This window comes from Sander lucioperca, chromosome 3, assembly GCF_008315115.2.
Source record: "Sander lucioperca isolate FBNREF2018 chromosome 3, SLUC_FBN_1.2, whole genome shotgun sequence".
Classification (NCBI taxonomy): Eukaryota; Metazoa; Chordata; class Actinopteri; order Perciformes; family Percidae; genus Sander; species Sander lucioperca.
The window spans coordinates 11,536,766-11,558,630 of NC_050175.1; the positions used below are offsets into that span (position 1 = coordinate 11,536,766).

General features: G+C 41.6%; 1 protein-coding gene and 1 long non-coding RNA gene across 3 annotated transcripts; one reads left to right on the forward strand and one right to left on the reverse strand.

Moving 5' to 3' along the window:
* Positions 1–928: 928 nt before the first annotated feature.
* On the reverse strand, positions 929–4,406 carry LOC118494697. Its single transcript, XR_004896833.1, has 2 exons — positions 2,631–4,406; positions 929–2,424 (listed from the first exon to the last, which is right to left on the reverse strand). It is a non-coding gene; the product is annotated as an uncharacterized LOC118494697 (long non-coding RNA).
* Positions 4,407–16,776: 12,370 nt separating this feature from the next.
* Positions 16,777–20,832, forward strand: irx5a (iroquois homeobox 5a). 2 transcript variants are annotated; one of them, XM_031281597.2, is made up of 3 exons: positions 16,777–17,501; positions 18,475–18,877; positions 19,592–20,832. In XM_031281597.2, exons 1-3 carry the CDS (start codon positions 17,241–17,243, stop codon positions 20,299–20,301), a joined length of 1,374 nt encoding a protein of 457 aa, XP_031137457.1. In that variant the 5' UTR covers positions 16,777–17,240; the 3' UTR covers positions 20,302–20,832. The 2 variants fall into 2 exon arrangements, with proteins under 2 accessions (XP_031137457.1, XP_031137458.1); XM_031281598.2 differs by having other exon boundaries at positions 16,783–17,486.
* Positions 20,833–21,865: the final 1,033 nt, after the last annotated feature.

Below are 21,865 nucleotides of genomic sequence, written 5' to 3' on the forward strand. Positions count from 1 at the left end.
GGTTGAAAGCACTTAATTGGAAGTCGCTTTGGATAAAAGCGTCAGCTAAATGACATGTAATGTAATGTAATTGTGTCCATCTACTTTATATGCGTGTACAGACAGTTGTTTTTTTTTTTTTTTTTTGTGAAATGCTTGATAGTTTTTTGTTTTTTTAGCTAGTCTTAATGTGTTGTGCTGTTGACATGTAAACAATGCTTCATGTTTCCCCAACATATAAACAATGATTACAATCACAAGTGGCTGTATGTGTGAGGGCCAAAGTGGAACTAAGAAGTTGATTTATTCGAGACAGCTAGTGGCCCTAATTTCAGACACCTGCTGTTATATTATTAATACACTAAAATGGAATTATATTGACAAAAAAAGTCATTTTTTTTTAGTTTTACTTTTGAGAAGTACATTTTGAACCTATGAATAGATGTTCTCTGTAACAGAAAGATATGTAGTTTTTGTAGTATTGTTATAATGGTTGATTATCAACTATTGACTATTGAAGAGACGATCAGCAATTGCTCATTCCCCTGCCAATTTTAAGATGATTTTGTTTATTTTTGGTTGGTGGGGCAACTTATTTATTAATTGTATAAAAATATGACTCACTCTGCTTTTGTAGTTTTCTAAATATGTATTTCACATTTAGAGCTAGAAAATAGTATAAAGATAGGAGTCTCACATTATCCATTTTAAGACATCGACATATGCTATTTATTATGTGAACCTATTATATGTTGCTTTTTTTTACTGATGTCTTGTTATTGCCCTATCCCCATTTGTTGCTGTAACACTGCAAATGCCCCTGCTGTGGGACTAGTAAAAGAGTAGCTTATCTTATCTTACTGTTACTCTTCTAAGTTACATTTTCTGATGACAAAACACAAAAATGCAGATTTTCAGATGCACTGGATCACACCATAAGTGAACAGTAGACTTTTTAAATTAGTCCTTGATTTAAACCGCAATAACGTTGAAATGCAAAGGTATGTTTAATATAAATGAAAGAGATTTTGCAGCATTATATGTATTAGCTTAAACATGTTTCTGAAAGCTGATTTTCATATCAATCCGAAATGAATAATGACCAGCGGCTGCTTGAAAGGTAGAAAAAACACATTGAGCAATTTACAACACTATTTTATAATTTATAGTAATAATTTTATAATAATGGAAAAATGTTCAGCTGTAAAGTAAAGAATACATTACTTGTGTTAAAACATGCAAAGCAGCTAAGGTCCTTGTAACTTATATAGCCCCAGGTGATGTGGCAAATTTGGGAGGAGGGTTCACTAACTTTAGTCTAAGACGACGAAACCACAGCGGATGGTTACAGGACTGTAGGAGAGCCAAAGTTCACTTCTTAATGTGAACTATAGATTAAGATCACATTACATATCATCAATTGAATTTCTAATTTCCTGCAGCTTTTGACCACTGTCAACTGTCCCTTTAAAACACAGATTTTTGCTATTCATGTTTTATTCTGGTAATATGACATTTCTTTTTGATGCTGTAGTTTGGACCAGCCTGATGACGTATGACAAAGGAAGACAATCAAAGTGAATAAGAGACATGTTTAAAATGTGGGGGTGATCGGGCCAACCAAGGTGCATACGTCGTGAATCTGATGGGCAGATGATTCCTTGTGAGCTGACCTCCAAGACAACGGTTTAATAATAAATACACCGTGTCTGAATTAAAAAGACATTGCACTACATTTTTAATGTAAATGTATTTCTGCATGCAATTAAAAATGAATGATCACAGGGCTCACCTCAATGGGGATGGGGGACGTGGCACGGGGCAGACTTGAAAGGAGGAGGAGCCAAGTGAAGGGGAGTCTCGAGAAAGAGGGGTCGCAAGAGTGCTGTCTAGGGAGGTGTATACCTCTACAGACCCCACTTTAAAGACTGTCCAACCTGTACAAATAACCATGAGAATCTCTGGCTGGTGATTAACGTGCTGGCTGGGGGTTTAAATGACTCTGGGAGAGAGATGGGCCAGTGTTTGACTGCGTGATATACTCCATAGCGGAGCTCCTCTGATGGAAAAACATTACTGATGGGAAACTAAAATGAGATTGCAGAGAGCTGGGGCAGGAATTAGGGCTGACCTGAATGGGTCTGGGGGTAACATGGAGGCTATCGCATTAACCTGACGGGGCCTCCTTTAATAGGGTCCAGGGCTTAAACTGATATATCAATTTCCCTCCATGTGGACGACTTCAAAGGCCAGAGCTCATTCTCGCCGTTTGTGTTGGCCCCCCATCAATCTCTGGCTGCTGTGGGCATCATCACCTCCAGCCTGAGACAAGCCAGGATAAAGATCAGCTATGCAGGCTCTGGCCAATCGGCAGCATTGTCCACTTGTGGTCAGAGAAAAGACTGCACCTTTTCAAGTTTTAAGTTACTTTTCTTCCAGCCGCTGCTGTTGGAAAAATGCAAAACAACACAGTAAATTGGCTTCAACATGCAGGTCAATCAAACACAACACTATTCAGTTTCAGTATCACAGAATGATTGTAATTATAATCACGGCTGACAAACATTTCTCCGTCTGTGTGTGCTAACGTCACAATAATTACCCTTGTCACACTAAATGTGTAATTTAGCAACACAAATCATGGCATTTACCTCTGCTGACAGCTACAATGATAACGATTCAGTAAAAGCGTGGCAGAGCACCTTACAGTTCATCTCCACTGTTTGTATAGAAAGAGTTTGTTTTTTTTTCTCCAACAACAGAGACACAAGGAACTCCTTTCTTTTCGCTGAACTCTCTGTTCTCTGAAATCATATCAAAACGCCTCTCTCGCAGTGCAAGCCCTCCAGGGTTCTGATGTCACTTCCACTGCAACACTTTGCTGATGACTGACATATGCTTCACATGAGCTGCAAGAGAAAGGAAAAACATACACACTACACACACCCTTTTGGTTTTAGACGACATTTCCGACTTTACGCTAACTTGTTTTGTCAAAACAATTCCCGAAGAAATTAAACGACACATTACTCAAGTCAAACCTGAAACCTAGATCTGCCACAACAAACCTAATCCAGTTTGAGAAGCCCCTCTGTTGTGGTGTCCTCGGAGTGTGCGTGCCTCTCTTGTAACATAGCTTAGGTTTCAGGAAGTTTTAGGCCTGGAGTCAGTCATCGAGGGGGGGATGTAACGGCACAAAAACAAGGGCTCTGATAGCGCTGATAATGGCCATGCGTTAACCCCTTTGAAGGACTTTCACTGAGTATAAACAGTGTACAAAAGTCTACAGGAATTACTAGAAAGTGATGTGACTGGTGAGAACAATTGTGTGCAGCATGCAGGTGGAAAAGCTAAATAAACATTTAATATGAAGGTTTTTTTGCTCATCACGCCGAGAAAGGAGAGCAGTCCTTTTACAAGAAAAAAAAAAAGTTGCCAACAAAAGTACTCATCTCTAAGGTATTTGAGTCTAGGAACAAACTAAAAAGGGAAGCCCTACATTTGAAGGAGCAGAATTAGGTGCTATTAGCAGAGATGGGAAAAAGTCCATATTTGTCAGAGAGCTTCTTGCAGCTTTCACCTCGTGATCAGAGGCATCATTTAGACAAAGAACAAAAGACGGCAAATATTTTGGGAAGGAGAGAAAAAGGGGTCTGTGTAGTGAGTTGCAAGAGTGAAACTGAACGGGGCGGTGCGCCAAAAGAGCCCGTTGGTGTGGGCTACAGTTTGCAGTGCGTGGCAGCCGAGATCTATGAATACAGATCAGGGGAGATGTGAGGGAATTTTACAGCAGGTATTGTCTGTCACTCACCCCGTCTGTCTGTGTGATCACTGCCTCCGCGGCGGCTGTTTCATCTTCCACTCTCTCTCACACACTCGTACTCACACACATACATACACTCCTCCCCCAGCGCTACCAAAGGAGACCTGGTGCTGGGGTGTGCCCTTGCCAAAAAGTGACAGGTGTTCCAATAGGAAATCTAAAAATCAAAGGGCCATTATTCCTATTATACGTTATGATACCCTGCTTATGTCTGGCTTTGTATAAGTTACTGACATCTGGATTTGGCTGAGAATATAGCAACAAACATAATGTAGAGTGTGAAATAAAATTTTGCCACGACACGAAAACTCAAGCATTTCCACATTTTTTCCCGTATACATAGCGTTGAGTAAATATGTTCTATTTGCCATACTTAAATTTGTTTTGTTCTTGTTCTCACTATAGGGAGAAATAGTTTGCCCATTGTGTGTCTGCATAGTCTGGAGCCCTTTAACACACACTGTGAATTATGCCTGCAGTGAACATAAACACAGATTTGACAGCAAAACACAGCGTTGTATATACACACCGACTTGAATCAATCGCTCCTTTTCTCATTTAACAGCATCACTGCTGATCTGATCCATGCTCTATCTCTGTAACACACCATAGGATGGCCGATTGACGTTAAAAGTGAAACGCTTAACAAAGAGGGCGGACTTCTCACAAGCAGTCCCAACACAGTCAATCTGCCTGAACAAGTGTTTGCTTTTGCATGGGAGTGTCAGTGTTGATTTCTAGCATCAGGAGAGCAAGACACGCATAAAGCTGCCCCAACTGTTCAATCACGGCGCTCTGCAAATGAGAGCGGGCCTGCAGTCTCAATCAGCTAAGTGTAGCAGGCAGCTGTTGTGTCGCGGACGGAGTGTGTCGTTAATTCTGTAAATATAGCTTCCCTCATGTGTCTGAGAATCACCCACTAAGGCCACATTTAGGCCAGATGAGCAACAGCTTTGACAGCGTCTGGTAAACTGGGCGAAACATTGAATGAGTCAACAGAGCAGGGAGGAAATTTAAAATGTCCCTTTTGTGGAATCTCATTTTTCCTTTGAAAAGACCCTGTACAAGGTTGCCAACCTCACAACAAGGTTTTCAAATGTAAAGGAAAATGAAGCAGCATTTTAAACAAATAGAAGTCATTGTTGTCCGTCCATGTTGCAGTTGTAACTCATTTTAGCCAAACAGAACAACAATGAAAAAAATAAATGCTCTTTCAGGGGCAGAGCAGCATTCAAACTGATGGTTTAGCACTTGTATTGTTCTTTAAAGTTGAAGCAGAGAGGCAACAGCATTCTGGCTCTTCTTTTATGGGCTATCAATAATCTTTTTCTGACACATTATTTGCTGGGCTGGAGGAAAATAGAGAGTAGCACAGTCAGTGGTTCACCACAAAGACTTCTGGGAGCTGGCGAGGGCAGTGTGCGTGGGCGATGCATCCAGCCTGGGACCCTGCCAGGATGTCTTTTTGACCAGGCTGCTGGAGCGCTAAGGGCCAGCGACCGAGCTGCACACAGTCTCTGGGAAAAACACACAGAAGCAATTAGATGACATGACAGTCATAAAGATGAGGATTCTTTGGCAGATCAAGCTCAGTTCAGTTTGATTCACAACTGCGTTAAGTACCATTTTGTGTGATTTAGCGGCTTGCTGCTACATTCACATACAGTATTTTTGAAATTATTGTACCGCATCATGAAAGATTAAAATAACTTTGTTTTTTGTTTTGTAAATATATTCTGCCATGTTTTACATAAAAGCTTTCAACGCACCACAAACATTTCTCTCCTTTAAAACCTTTACTATACTTCTCTTTTCCATTTCTCTCCCATGCTGCTATTTTCCTTTAATGGCCATCTTGCTGGTGTGAAGAGTTTTACACCCATACTCCCTCTGAATTCAGCACAGCTAAGGCTTTTGGGGAAATTAAATAACCTGAGGATTGAGCTACTTTAGGAAGCCCAATTAACATATTTGCCTCTAGAGGAAAATATTGCCTGAAGTTGAATGGACGGTAATTTTCCGCATGGATTTTTCCATTCTAATTCTCAGAGCTTTGAATAATCTGGAAAATTTGTTTTACAGAACAAGGGGTTTTAACGTTCTGCGCTGAAGCCGAGGTGGTTGAAATTTTAGAGAACTGTGTGTCTAAACAAATAACACAGCTGTTCAAAGGGCTACATGTTTGGTTGTGTTAATTGAACATGATTCAGTGATTTAATCCAGAACAGTCATCTGTTTTGAGTTTAATGTAGGCTACTAATGTATCTTTCCCAGAGCAAGATCCAAGTTTGGAAAGATAAAATGTGTCTGTGGTGGCCCTTAATGGTATATTGTGTTTTGAAAGCAACCGTGTTTGACCACTGTGATTTTGGACAACCTTCCAGTCTGGTAGTAATGTCCTGGGTCCCTCCCCATGGGTGACTAATCCAAGATATCCATTTCGTTTGAGCCTACAATATGTTACACTCTAAAATTGTTCATCCAAACTCTAAAGTTAGAGCTTTTAATTACCTCCGTGCCGTCTCTTTTCTCCACCCTCCCCTACACACACAAATGAAATTGGGGTCAAATTCCAGTTCCAATCTTAGCGTACCTTCTCCCACTCTACCATGCACAAAGATCAAAGTCTTATAAAGTTGGGATAACCCTTATTACTTCTCATTAGTGGGTAACCTGATGCACACTGACAAATCCAACAGTTGCTGCGGTCAGCTGCTGAAGCCTCCAAATGGCCCGACCACTCTGCAAAAGAGGCTGAACAGACGCTGAAGTAGTGCCCGAGTTTACTCTAGTGTGGCTTAGCATGAACCCCATTTGCGCTGTCGCTTCTAGGCCCAAACCAAAAGGGACTGTTAAAAATGGGCTTTAAGTCTCCAACGGCTCGGCTGACATCCACTACTACGGATCATTAAGGCTCCACAGCCTCACTCTCTCCAACCTCAAACACACCAGTGGAGTCATTAAAGCCAATACGTAATTAAAGTTGGAATAAACAAAGGCTTTTCCCCTGGTCTTTTATTTCTCCCTCAACCATGTGTGTATCCCTCTCTCATTTTCACACATGCTTTCTCTTTCTCTCCCTCTCTCCATTTCTCTTTTTCTCTCTCTGTTTTAGAGAGAGAGTTGACACATAAGAGAGGAAATTCTCATTGGCTCCCATGGTGGTGGCAGGCATGGACGAAGGCCCTCAGCCTAATTAAAAAACTAAATACTCTGAGTAATGCCTTACCCTTGGGAATACAACTGCCATATCTCTTACACATGTGATGTGGAAGGACCCGGAATGCCACTGGGGTGTCTTGCTGAAATATCCTGTGCTGTTCCCCTTTGCACAGCTGTCCACACAGACTCATGCACTTAAGACAGGCTCGCTTTCATAGTTAAAATAGAAATTTGTGTCCTAAGTGCTGCAACACAGCTAATGCTAAATATTTAATTCCCGCGGGTGCTAATTATGGTTGAGTACTGGCAACACGGGATCCCTTTTTTCACTCCACATAACAACTGTAAAAGCAATTTAAGCATTTTTCAATTAATTAAACACACAGTCTTCCAGTAACCTCTTGTCATTTTGCCCTCCAGGAACATAGCTAATTTGTGTAGAATAGAAAAGGGAAAGGGGAAGTAGTGGGGGTGGGCGCTGTTTTCATCTTGGCAAAATGCTCTTACACAGGAATTAAAAGGGAAGACACATCATTTTCATGACAGTTTAAAAAGATCACACTCCATCTTTTTTTTCAAACCCTGTAGTATTGTAGTTAAGTGTAGTTTTGAATGTTATGAACCTACATATCAGATGACTGTAACCACGAGCAACCAGCCCCCATTATGTTATCAAAGCAGTGCGAGATAGTCTGGCCATGAAGCTAATCCCTGATGTATTTTTAGTCACAACTGACTGATGAAGTGAAATTACTACATCAGTGATAAAATGGGGCTTTCTGAAAAGCCTTTACAAGATCATGCAGCAACCAAGAGAGCTCCCTAAGCTACTGCAAGTCTAGATGAACTTGTACAACAGCGGTGAAGTGCACGACAATGTGGTGAATATGACTAGTAGTGAAATTAAGATAAGGATATATTATGGGTCTATAATATGCTGAAATGATCATTTCTGCATTAAAGTTCTGTGTACCCATTGTCCCGGCTAAAAATATGAAAACACCCCTTCTTTCATTTATTCATAACTTCATCAGTGTGGCAAAAAAAGGACTTAAAGAAGAAAAGCTAATCACATTTTTGCGATAAAGAAATGTAGGCAATTTTGAAGGACAAAATGCACTTATGTGGCATATAGCATCAAACTTAACATATTACACAGTCTCATATATATATATATATATATATATATATATATATATATCGTCTATTGTGTGTGTGCGCCTTTGGGTGCATGTCTGCATGCACGTGTGTGTGAGCTATTAGGAGGGGTAGTGGCACACCCATCCTCTTATAAAAGGCCCCTGTCATTGCAAGAGATCAGAAGCAGGCTGTGAAATCCAGCTAATAGTCATTATGGGATCCTGGTCCCTGCACACCCTACCTGCTTGCCAAGGCGGCTCCCTCACACTTCATATTTGCATTGTGTCATCTTATCAGCATTCACCCAGACAGAGGACAGATCACAGTGCAGACTAACAGCCACATCACGAATATGAGTAAACAAGACTGAGGGAGAGGAGAGTGAGAAAAATTAGACGTCCTGCACTCTGCAAAAAAAATAAAGAAAAAAAAAAGAAATCACAGAGAAATTATACAACAGCACAACCTTGTGACACTAAAAACGACCAGAACAATATTATTTTTCTCCTGATGTAAAATTAATGTCCATAGTCTTTGTAGATGGCCCTAGCATGCAAGGCCCCCCTCCTGTTCTGAGTAGCAAGGAAGGGTGAACTCTAAGAACCCTGCATGCTCAGTCACTTCTGGGCCCATGCAGTCAATAAGGCTATTTCTGATCTCCGGATGGCTAGGGTTTCAAAGCCTGTTTAAATGGGCTCCCACAACGCCGGAAGCACCAACCTCAGTCCTCTCCCTCCCTGTCTTTCTCCCTCTCTCTTTCCTCCTCCACTCTTTCTCTAAATATTGAGAGGGAGCTCAGCTTGCCTACCCCCCTCAGTCAAGGAGAGGGGAGGGGAGGGATGGGGGGGGGGGTGTCCTCCCCTTCCACATGCAGGGTGGTGAGGAAAGACAGGGAAGCGCAGGGTCAGGGCTCCCGGTGCTAAGCTGTGAAAGGCAAACGTTTGGCAGAGTAATTACACGCCGCACTGCTCTGGGAGTGATTAGTGATAGTTGTCTGTTCAAAGTGTTTGGAGCTCACAGCCTTTATGGGCTACGCTTGCCTTCCCTTCGCCTAATGTTTAGATTACATTTGCATCAGGAAGAGAGTTGCATGTGTCAACATAAACAGTGTGCCTATGCAGCTCACCAAGTGTGCACTTGCTTGTGTTTCTCAGATGATCAAAATATATTTTCCTATAATATCCAGGAAAGATTATTACATTATTGTGGAGGGTATTTCACAACATTTGTGATTTTGTCAACCCGGTGCTTGAGTTAGACAGAATCATATTATAATCTTTTGCAATAAAAGGGCCACAACTCTGGAATTTATTCATCCTCAAAAATGTAGGCTTTTTGAAAAAAACAAAATCTATTCAAAGGCCTTTGATCTTTAAATACTGCTTTCAAGCTGCATTACTCACACTGTATACTCTGGTAGCAGGACCTATTTAGCACTTCCTGGATATAATGTCTCTGCTTGGCACAACAAAATCCTCTCCATTCCCAGGTCAGGTGACACTGCGGTGCATTGCAATCAACATGCTCAGGTGGTGCTGCCTGGGCTGCCAGCCTTTGATGTCCTTGCTGTGTAAATGTTGGCTAGCGATGCTGTCCCAGCACAGCCCTGCAGATGTGCCTGCAAGCTGTAAGGTGAGCAGCAACACTCCTGAGTAACATGTCCAGTTGTAAAGCACATCCTAACAGAGGGTGTGGCGTGGGCGGGAAGAGGGTGTAAACAACAGGAACAGACGGATACAAGGTAGAAGACATGTGGGATTAGGAAATGAATGACGCTGGCATTGGAAGTGTTTTGATATCAATAGTCATTCTGGCTAAATGAATGCCTCTCTTTGTTAAAAGGAAACATATAATTATGCTACTGAGTCAACTGTTCTATTCTGCTGTTCTAAATAGACATTAACGGTGAACAGATTTTTTATTTATTTATTTTTTGCAAAAATAAGCTCTGGCCCGTTGACAACAATCTTTTCATGAGCTCTTGCACGTTGAAAACCTGAGATACACTTTCAATAGATTTTAATCCTATTGGTAGTTTTTGGGGCCTACAAAAACACCTTTACAAATCAGAACAGTGTGTATCAAAGGGATGATAGGTATCATATTTCAACACTTTATCACCCTAATCCAAACACAGTGGCCGACTTTGACGCAGGCTGCAAAGTTGGGTGGCAAAGCAGAGGAGAAACAAACACAGCCACGGACAGAAGAGGAAATACCTCAGGGACTTTCTGGGAAAGACAGTACCTGTAGTGCAATCCCCTCTAAATCTGCACCAGGTGTCGGGCATTAAGAAGAGCATCTCCGCTTTGGCTTTCCATGTCTGGCTCAATCACCCAGGGCAGCGTGTCAGATGTTGGACAAAACTGATACTGTCGAAGAAGAGAAGAAGGAAGACCTGGGGCTTAGCACAGCACAGAGAAGAAGGTTTCTGATGGCAAAAGTAAAATTTGTAGCATGTCTAAAAAAATTGCCCTTTTGAAAGAGGTAATTTCATTATTTGGCCATGATTCTCATCGATGTTTGACATTTAAATATTCAATTACATGTGAAATTAGTCTGCCGAGAATACAGTACATTGTGAAGACTGCAGTAAGACAATAATATATGGGAAGCGGAGCTGAACACTTTGGGTTTTAATGAGTTAAGATAGATTCAGAATAACATTACACTGTATCCCATTGAGATTTTCAGTTAACTACAAAGACAAGTGAGCACTGCCTATTCCCTGTGTGATAACACAAAGCAGGGAGTATGCTATAGAATGCTTAGCTTGATATTAACATTACACTCTCAATCATAAAGACATGGTCTAAATTGAACACCTGGCACCTTCTCAATTTCAAGCAAGTAAGCTTTTTGTAAGTGCAATTGTCCTGAAACAAAACAGTGGCAGCGGAATACTTCAGTACCAAGAGAGGGAAACAAACATAGAACCATGTTGCCATTGTTGTTGCCACAGATTATACATGACACATCGAATAAAAGGGGCTGACTGTAAGATGTTTAAATGTATCAGAGGCATGGGAGAGGAAACTTGATGCCTCAGCACAGGGAGAAGTAGAATACGACTGGGCACGTGCGGAATGCAGGGTGGCAGGAGGAAAGTGGCGATCTAAATTTCTAATGCTGAGGATGTTTTCCATTCTGTGTTTATGAAACATGGCTGCCGGGACTACAAAGGTAAGGGGATACAGCATCAAAGTCTGCCCTGACAAAAACAAAAAAAGCAACAATGCTGCAGTGGAATGCACGACAGAACATAATACTCCACCTCCTCCTCCTCTTCTCCCCTAAGCAGTCTCATTTGATTACAGCGTAGCAGGCCCCAAATCAACCCCTTAGTCTCATTTCTCACTCCCCACTGGTGCTTCGAGTAGGAGGTAGAACACAACTTGCCAAAGTGGCCTGGGAGGAGAGGTGATGTTGTGGAGGAGAATCCCTCATTTTGGGAACAAAAGAACATGGGAAGGGCTAAACAGAGGTGTCGGTGGAGAGTGGTTGTTGTCCTGAGTGTGGTGACTGAGGCAGAGACTGCATGTCTGATGGTGACGGCCAGGCAACGTATCGTTTACAGGCTCCCCTTAGCAGAATCCCCTCGCAGGTCCGTCTCCAGCCACAGAGTTTGCCCTCTACTTAAGGCAACAAGAGTCAGGCTCAGCATTACAAGCCTATTAAAAGATACTTTTAATTATGCCCCGCTCTCCCGGGATCACTTCTTCCGTGAACTCTGTGTTTCTTTGGCATGTGCACTTAGGAATGGCACAACCAGAAGCATGTGTTGTTTTCTCCCTCCAATTAAAGGGCATGTTGACAGATTAAGGCTGCTTCTGGTTTGTGCTCCACTAACGCATTTAGGGAAGATGATGAACATGAGGGGGGGGGCTCAAAGAGAGAGAGAGAGAGAAAGAGAAAGAGAAAGAGAGAGGTTGATAGAAAGAGAGAGGAAAAAGAGAGAAAGAACACGCACATGAACCCTGAGGGATTAATGTGTTTACATTACCTGGGCTGTGATCTATCACCAACCTCGTCAACTTCCATTATGCATCACATACATAAGCAAGCAACAGACCTGGGAGCCCCTGCAACTCACTCATACTATTTCAATTGGATTAAGTCAGTGCAAATATCTAGGGCACAGCTCCCACACTGTGGTTTTAACATTCTGGTAGTCATTTGATTTGTACGTTGTATCACTTTACCTTCATGAAGGCATTGCAGGAGTACCTCCTACATGCCTCTAGAGCTTTAAGTAGTATGGGATTTAGATGATTACCATATGGCACCTATAGCACCTTCAAAACAAACAATCTATTTAGCCGTAGGTCTGGTTAGACGACAGTCAGGCACGGAAGCTCTCAGATCATGAATCAAAATATACAGGTACGGTGAGAGGAATAGGGGGATGTGGAGTATGTGGATTCACCATCTGTGATATTCATTAACATGAGGTTTATTTTGTCCCAGCTGCAGTAGCAGGTCTGTACTGTGTGTAAAACAGTGAGTTGGAGAGGAGAGGTCTAGCATCACTGTATATATGCTGACAGTGGAGTCTGCAGCAGGGGCCCTGAAAGAGCTCATAGTCACACTCAGGCTTCATTATATCCAATCAATATTCGTTTAGTCACTGAGCCTATTGACTCATTTCTGAAACAATATTACAGGTCATTTGTCTTGTCACGGAGGAGGGAGAATTATCCTTTTTATACCATCCTCCATTTGGAAAAGGGGGTAAAGGGTGAGTCTGGATACGCCCTATGGATACAACTGTATATTTTTGATAAAACACTGAAAAATCAATGGGTGCTTCCTGTGATCCATCTCGAGCGAATCAATCATCATCTGTGCAGCTGGCAGTGTGCTGCAGGATGATGGCATGGCAGTGAGAGAAGGGTGCAATCTTTGTCTGATACCTCTCATTTTGGAACCGCTTCTCATAATAGGGTCATCATTTCATCACTTAGCCAATCCAGAGCCCTGCCACTCAGCCTTGCGGGGATCATGGGGAGTAGGGGAGGAGGGGGGGGGCAGCTGACAGGCCCCATCAGGAGTAAACCAAACACACACACACACACACACACACACACACACACACACACACACACTCGCTCCATAGATCTTCATTCATGTCAATAAAAGAAGAAGAGATCATATGAACAGAAAAGAGATCAGAAAATGGATTCTCTCTCCTGAAAGCCATATTGGCTCATTGTGCTTCATGTAAATTGTGTGATTTTTCAAAGCCAAAATAAAATCATCAAATGTGATTTGTGTATCAGCTCATGTGAGCAAGATGAGATACGTATGTATCAAGTAAAAAATCTAACCATTTTGTATAAACAATCACAAAAGTGTAGCAACAACAGCATTCCTGAAAAAAAACAGGGAGGGCTAATTAAATGATTTGAAACAGGCAAAATATGATAGTTATAAATGCAGAACTAAGTGTCATATTAGATAATATATGCGCGCATGTCCAATGATTATCACTTCAAAAAGTAAATAAAGTGAATTTAATTGGTGCCACAGTAAAGAGAGAGAGTGTGTATGTGTGTGTGTGTGTGTGTGTGTGTGTGTGTGTGTGTGTGTGTGTGTGTGTGTGTGTGTGTGTGTGGTTATGTTTGGGAGGGGTGCATTTCACTGACTGCTTGGTGACATGAGAAGACTTCCTCAACATGGATCTGAACAAATTCAAAACAAAGACAAAAAAAACTGTCAATTATTATTTTTTAATACATTTAAAAAAACAACAACTTTGTAACAGTGATATTAGTACTAAAAAAAACACTACATGTGTAACCACAACCGATGTCATACCATTCACATTTTAAAATGCCTAAATAAAAGGGGTAAAATTACTGCTGTACTCTAATAATGATAATTGCTCATATAGCTGTATAGGGTGCCAATTGTTTAGTCAAGTGGCATAGTGTACACATATTTAATCATTTAATAACCCCCTCTTCAAAAAAGAAAGAAAATGCAAGGTCAAAAATAAATTACATCCATTATTTGCAGCAGTTCTCCCCAAAGCATTTGGAGCGAAAACTGTTTTGAATTTCAATTGGCTTCCAAGTGGCAAAAGCCCTCAGCTAATACATCAAAGAAAAATTGGTGTCAACTAATCGGTTTAGGACACAGATTTAGAATGGTTAAAAATCCCATGAATACTTCAAACATTTCTTCTCCTGTATACTACTAAAGGCTTGGGAGCAGTGCAGCTGACCTTGTGCGCTCCAGAAACCTGTCCGCCACTCGACATTAACTGACTGTTTAACTCACCCAGCCGCGCAATTAGTCCGCCACAACGCATAATGTTGTGTAATAATACCCTCTATATCCAATTTAGATTACACTTGCTCCCTCAGGCATTTTAAGTGGCATGCATCATCTTTCATTCGCTTCTTCTTTGCCACGTATAAAGCCGTTTTCATGCGTCGAACCGAGGTCGTTCTCTCAGGGCAAAAAAAAAAAAAAAAGAAGAAAAGACGAAGTGATAACGAAGAGGAAGCGTCAAAGTTAGACACTGTCAAAACAGCGGAAACATAGATTTAGATTCGGATCAGCTTTTTTTTGCGTGAGAACAGCCCACTTTTACGCAACTAAAACACCGATGCACCTTTCCACATAAAAGCAAAACTATACTCACCCACACCTCCTGCTTTACCAGTGCAGTGCTGAGAGGTGGAAGCAGTTGCCATAACCTACTCCTATTATAGGCTCCGTGATCTCAAATGATGGGTCCTCCTACTACTTCAGAGAGCAGCTCTGAACCAAAACGCATTAAGGAACACACATGAGACAGACGCTGCATGCCAGGCTCTCTTCTCTATAAACCTGGTTGCATCTTTTATACACTAACACTAACAATAACAATAATAATATTAATGTCACTAATTCTGCATGTAATGTTGTAGCAGTTCACATGGCACATTCTAAAATGTGGATTTTTTTTCGTTTTTATATCTCGGGATATACATGTCGGACAATCATTTTACTATAAGATAAATTAACGGTGTCAAATCATGACGCTGTAGTATGCTATTTTTCTCCCAACATAAGTAAGGGTAATTGTCAGCACCAGAGGATTCAGTTGGTTCTTCTTGTAGCTGTTGTTGTGAGAAAAAGTTCCAGTAATTAGTCGATTGTCTAAACACTACAGGAGGCTGTGAGATAGGTCTCTTCGTATCACTATCATCTGATTAGGCTATACTGTTGGGTCGCTTTGTGTATCCATCCTTCTTTCTTTATTTCTCCCTCCCCTCCTCTCTCTCTCTCTCGCTCTCTCTCCTTTAAAGTGTGCGTCTGCTCCCACTGTACCAGCGTCATCATTCTTTGCTCTCTAGAGGTTTTCAGAGCAGAAAGGAACACGTGACAGTGTGTGCACACACTCTTTAGCAGCGCCTACAGCGATCCCTTTCGGCTTATCGGAGACTTGAACTGGAAAGCCAATCACCAGAATGAGAATGGCTTGTAGATGTCTGATAGCGAATACTAGTATTTATAATAGCCTACTATTTTTTATTTGATCTATTTATTTTTTAAGCCACGTTAGTCAACCTCAAAGTGCAAAACAGGTCATTTTAATTATCAAAGCTCTCTAAATTATCATTCGACTTTGTTTTTTAGAAAACAAATACAATAATAATAATAATAATAATAATAATAATAATAATAATAATAACACCAATAATAGGCTAATCTTTTTAACAGACAGATTCGGCAGGTGACTAATGTTTATTAAATATTAAAAATAATTGCCGATAACAGTGGCATATTAAATACATCTAGGCTTTTCAGTATTTCAGCATTGAAACGTATCTGCAGTGATCAAATGAGATTACATCCACTGGTCCAGGCGGATTTGGTGTAGTTGGCACTAATCTACCCTGGCTTGAGGGTTTATGACTTTCTGGGAGTGTGTATCTGACTGGTTTATTCCAGGATCTATTGCAAAAACTGTTTAGCCGTCGCAACAGTAAATCGTTCAAACACGGCGCAGACAAAACATACTTCAAATATCCCAACATGCTATAAATTGCGATAAGGCAAAGTTTATTTACGTACTATTATCATAGAGTTGTTCGGCCAGCTACTGTTTGCGCCCTCTTACTTTTACTTCTCAGTTGTCACATATCTTACCAATGAAATATTCGTCTGGCGTTAGAAAGTCGACGTGCACAATAATCCATTTGAAACTCCCATTGCGGATTTTAACACAATGCGCACGGAGATCACGGAGCATCAGTCTGCTGATTTAACGTACTTGCTTAAAATGACGACTTTTGTTTTACGCACAAAGAAAGAATAACAGAAAGAGAGCGCAGCAGTGGAGCGACTTTTTGAATCCCTGCCGGTATCTTGCAAGCCCATATCCTGGCATACAACAGCCGGTTTGTTATTGATCAAGTGTGAAAGCTTCGTATTTAAAAAAAAGAAGAAAGTTGGGAGTTGACAGACTCGCATGATGTCGCCATCCGAAGGGGGGGCTGCCAGGCGCACTTGAGACTTACTGCAACGAGCCTTGTTAAAGAGGGGGAAAAAAAACAGAGAAATAGAGAATGAGACGGATTGTTAGTTAACGCGAGAGAGGGAGGGGGTGAGCGAGGGAGAGGAAGGGAGAGAGAGAGAGAGAGAGAGAGAGAGAGAGAGAGAGCATGGATTTGGGCAGGGCTGTGGTTACCCAGCAAAAGCTTGCCTTTTCCTTCGGTGACTACACCCCGAGAGGAGGAGCGTAGTAGGCGTCAGGATCCTCAATTTTTCAACTTAGCATCTTGGCAGGACATTTTCCCAAGCAAAGCCCCCCGTCCGACGGGTAAAAAAAAACTTCTGCACGGGCATGAGAGCGACGGTGCAACTCAGATAAGGGAGCAAGAGAAAAACAAAACAAGACCAAAACATCCGACGAGCAGTTGGCTGGCTGGCTGGCAGCGACCAAAAAAAAAATCCATCCGACATCATAAGCCTCTCTTTTATTTAATCACTTTTACTTTTTGCCTTCACCATTGTCATTTAGAAGGGGTGACAGACAGCGGGTCTGCAGACACACGGCTCTATGCGCTCCGACAGCAGCGCATGAGAAAATAAAGGGAGGAAAGTGCGCAAGTTAAGTGGCTCATACTCTCCGGGCTCCAGCATGGCGTATCCTCAAGGCTACTTGTACCAGCCGTCCGCTTCTCTAGCCCTGTATTCATGTCCTGCGTACAGCACCAGTGTGATATCGGGACCCAGAACCGAGGAACTTGGGAGATCCTCTTCGGGATCTGCTTTTGCACCATATGCCGGATCTACCGCGTTCACCAGCGCCTCGCCAGGCTACAACTCCCACTTACCCTACAGTGCTGCAGACGCGGCAGCAGCTGCCACATTCACCTCGTATGTGGTGAGTAAACTAAAGGTGATTATTCATTCTAATAGGAAGTCAAAGCGAGGATATTAACTCGTTAAAGAAGCCTTAAATATCCGCTGTGCATTCGGAGCAAAGCGGTAATGTGCGTCACTGAAGAGCGAGTGGATATAATATTACAGAATATATTACAGAATGTCAGGTCCAGAAAACATGTTGTTGAGTCAACAGAACTAATTTAACTGAGTGGTGTGCTATTACATGATTTTTAAGTAAATTATAGTTTTTTATGAGAAAGAATATATGCCCTGCCGAAGCTTCTACGATTAGAACTGACTGCAACGCGCCGTGTAATGGCAATTTAGGTCACTGCTTATCATCATATTAGTTGTGCACATTGTAAAACTTTAATATTGCAACTTTTGATCCCAAAAAAACATAGGCAATTTGTCTTTTACTTTTGTTGTATTCAAAGTAAATGCTCCCATGGCAACATCAGTAAGTCGTACAGAACTGGCTATATAGGCCTATACTGCAAAGACTGATCCAGTAGAATAGGCAAAGAAACAGAACGTAAGGCCCATCATGCATAATGTCAATACGTTAGCATAATTGCAAATTGTACTATTTTGATGACGAGAGTGAAAGCAACTGCATGCTGACATCATACAGGCTAAATAATAATAAAATGCAAAGCAACATAAACCACATTTCAAATACCCACTCATGTTCAAACAGACTCCATAAACATTAACTTCAAACTTGAGCTACTGGATTAAAGCCAGTGTATTCGTGTACATGTGAGTGAGTGTATGTGTGTGTGTGTGTGTGTGTGTGTGTGTGTGTGTGTGTGTGCGTGTGTGTGTATTTGTGTGCGTGCGTGTGTGTGCGCGCGCGTATCTATGCGAGTGCGCGCGCGTGTGTGTTCATGTTTCTGTGCCGTAAGTCCTACTATGTTGAAGCAGTTTAGAAAATGACTGACAGAACTTTTACACACTTTTTCATTTTTTATTTGGTATCACAGAGTTCTCCCTATGACCACACTACGGGTATGGCCGGCTCAATAGGATACCACCCTTACGCAGCACCCTTGGGCACCTACCCTTATGGTGACCCAGCATACCGTAAAAACGCAACCCGGGACGCCACTGCCACCCTGAAGGCCTGGCTCGGTGAGCACCGCAAAAATCCCTATCCAACCAAGGGAGAGAAGATCATGCTGGCCATCATCACCAAAATGACCCTCACCCAGGTGTCCACCTGGTTCGCCAACGCCAGGAGGAGGCTAAAGAAGGAGAACAAGATGACCTGGACCCCCCGGAACCGGAGCGAGGACGAGGAGGAGGACGAGAATATTGATTTGGAGAAAAACGACGACGACGAGCCAAAGCCCACCGACAAGGGAGACTCCACAGACACAGAAACAGGTCGGTGGTGCAGGGGAAAATAAAGGCACAAAAAAATCATCAATTTTTCATCGCAGTCGTTTCCACTCAGGGTGCAAAATTGATTGCTGCTTAATGGTGGTATATTATTTATAATGGGACAATTGCTTTAAATAATAATCACCTTGAACTCCCCTCGTTTGACTTCTCAGAGGCTGAAATTGCTGGTGACGCAAAGTGTTTAGCAGTCAATTTATCTTTAACTGCATAATAAGGATACAGCTGGTGTATTGCGCCGGGTATTCAGCTTAAAAATATTGCCTTTGTATGATTATTATATCCCAGATTTTAACGGTTGTTGAAGGCTTATTATCACAACTGGTGACATGATATATTTAATACCGAAAATATATTTGTTAAATGAAATTTGTCAACACACTGTATGCTCAGACTTTAATTTGTACCACATTGTTCGTGTTTGTGCAACACTGTTGCGCTTTAATAATTAGGGAGAGCATTTCATTCACCTTTTTTTTTTTTTTTCTTTTTTTTTTTTTTTTAGGTTGGCACATATCTTTATGCGGACAATTTTAAGGGAAACGTGCACAAACAGCCTAATTATTTTTACACATCCGATTTCGGTTTGCATTGGTGTTCACTTGCTTCGCGATCACCTAAAACATATGTTCCAAGTTTTATCAACGTTTTAATGTCACGCTTATTTGGCAGTAACTCTGTTCTTTATTTGTGCTTTAGATCATAAACTGCTGAACCCAGGGGACATAGGCTGTGACAGATTTAAAGAGGAGAGCCATGGCAAAGACACGGATCCCCTTCTGAGCGACTCGGAGTTAAAAGACCAGGAGGAGAGGACTACAGACCTCCTGCCGGACTCCGCAAAACCAACCACTTCGTCTCCCTCGGCGGTGCCCCGGGGGAACCAGACCTTAGCGGAACAAGACAAGCCGTCAGATTTGAGCCATGCACCGGGTACGGTGACCAGCAACGTGACCTCTGTTATCCACTCGCCCCCTTCGGCCCCTAAACCCAAACTCTGGTCCCTTGCGGAGATCGCCACGTCCTCAGACAGGTGTAAAGGCAGCGGCGAGACGCCACAGGCCTGCCCTGGTTTGGGTCAGAGCGCAGTAATGGGCACCAACGCGTCTCCATCACGATCCTCCCCTCAGTGTCCGCTCCCCAACAGCACAGTGCTATCCAGGCCCCTGTACTACACCTCCCCTTTCTACCCCGGCTACACGAACTATGGTGGCAGTTTTGGACATCTTCACAGTAACCACGGCTCGGTAACCACGGGCTCCACGGCACATTTCAATGGATTAAACCAGACTGTGTTAAATAGAGCAGAGGCTTTGGTAAGAGAGAGCCAGAAAGTCAGAGGCCAAACGCAGGTAGATCTTTGTAAAGACTCCCCTTATGAACTAAAGAAAGGTATGTCAAACATTTAATACCTGCTTATTTTACACTCACCGCGGACTTTTATTTATTTTTTGTGGTTGCATTAAAAAAAAAAAAAAAGAAGAAAAAAAAGAACACGATGAAGCAAATTCTGAGAACAGTTATTTTCTGAGTAAATGCTTATCTTCAATTTTTTTAGTTTCTGAATGGTTAATCCTACAATGTAACAAGAATGGTCTTAATCGCTGCAGCCGCCTGAGTCTATTTGTATGAAAGACTAACATGTATATTTAATGTAGCATTTTTGTATTTAAAATGGACAACACACTATCTTTGAAGTAAATTATGGAGAAAAAAATATATATTCTTGTGCAGCGATTATTTTGGGGAGCAGTTGGGAGACATGTGTCTAAAGAGCTTCAAGGCCAATTAATCTATACGAAATATTAATTTAATTTTGCACCGTGACAGATGTTTCTATGGTAATTCTCTTCTCAAAATATTATGGTAGTGAGAGCTCTGGCAAACTTGAAAGAAAAAGGCCTCCATTCAGCAAAAAGGATGATGGAATATCTAAATAAAAGGGTTCAGTTTCAGTTTTGGTTGGTGCAAATATTTTTTTTTTTTGTGAATGAAAAATGTTGGAAACAACACGGAAGTATATTTTGGTCCATGGCTTATCACGAATTTATTTTTTCTTTGAATACAACGAGGGCCTCTTTTTACTTGAGCACGTATCTAAAAGTGGATATTGATATAATAACAACACCGAGGCGCAGTCATTTAACCCAATTACCTATCGTGTTTTATGCAGAGCAATCAGGTGGTGAACTCCGGTAATGAGCTCGATTTTATGCCAAATTTAGAACTCATTACTATTTTCCAAGGCGTGGCAAAGCTGTTAAAAGGGACGCGACCATGCATTTAGAACATACTGCCCTATTATAGATCATTAATAGAGAGTCTCTGTAATGGCGCGTTAGATGTGAAACACTGGTGTTTGGAGAAAAGGGAGAATGCTGTCATGCACAGCAGAGGCAGACATATTCGGTTGAACTGTGCAGCCGGTAGCCAGGCACTGTCCTCTAACTCTTCCAAGTTCTGCAGGTAGGTGTCACACTTGCTCCTAATTTCAGGGGGACTCTTTGTTAATCCGTCACGGAAACCCATCCCTGATCAAATGGCCTGGTTAAAAAGAAGTGGAGCCAATGGGGCACGCACAATGAACACAGTTATTTTGAGGATTATAGCAACTTTGAGAAGTGGATAAAAAATAAAAAAGGCAGTAATTACATACTTGACCAACATGCAGGAAAAAAAGTAAGAAAAAAAAGAAGGGTATTTCCCAGGCACACTGAAGAGAGGTTTGTTTTATTCTTTTGCTGATGGTTTATTAAAGCTGGAGCTATACATTCAAAGAAAGAAACAAATATAAAAAAAAAAAAAAAAATAGCTATTAATTATTAGTATTAGTAATTATTATGTTGAAGCTTTCTCAGTATTGGAACAGTTGTAGGCCACTAAGCCTTATGCATAGGCCTACATTTTTTTGGTATATGACATAGGTTGTTTTTAATATTAGTTTATTCAGTGGTTATTAAAGTGCATTTAAAG

Bases quoted from the DNA above. Each gene is read 5' to 3' on its own strand.
- irx5a (XM_031281597.2), top strand. From the start codon at position 17,241: ATGGCGTATCCTCAAGGCTACTTGTACCAGCCGTCCGCTTCTCTAGCC. The intron at 17,502-18,474 runs GTGATTATTCAT...TTGGTATCACAG, and splicing joins ATGTGGTGAGTAAACTAAAG to AGTTCTCCCTATGACCACAC. The intron at 18,878-19,591 runs GTCGGTGGTGCA...TTTGTGCTTTAG, and splicing joins CTCCACAGACACAGAAACAG to ATCATAAACTGCTGAACCCA.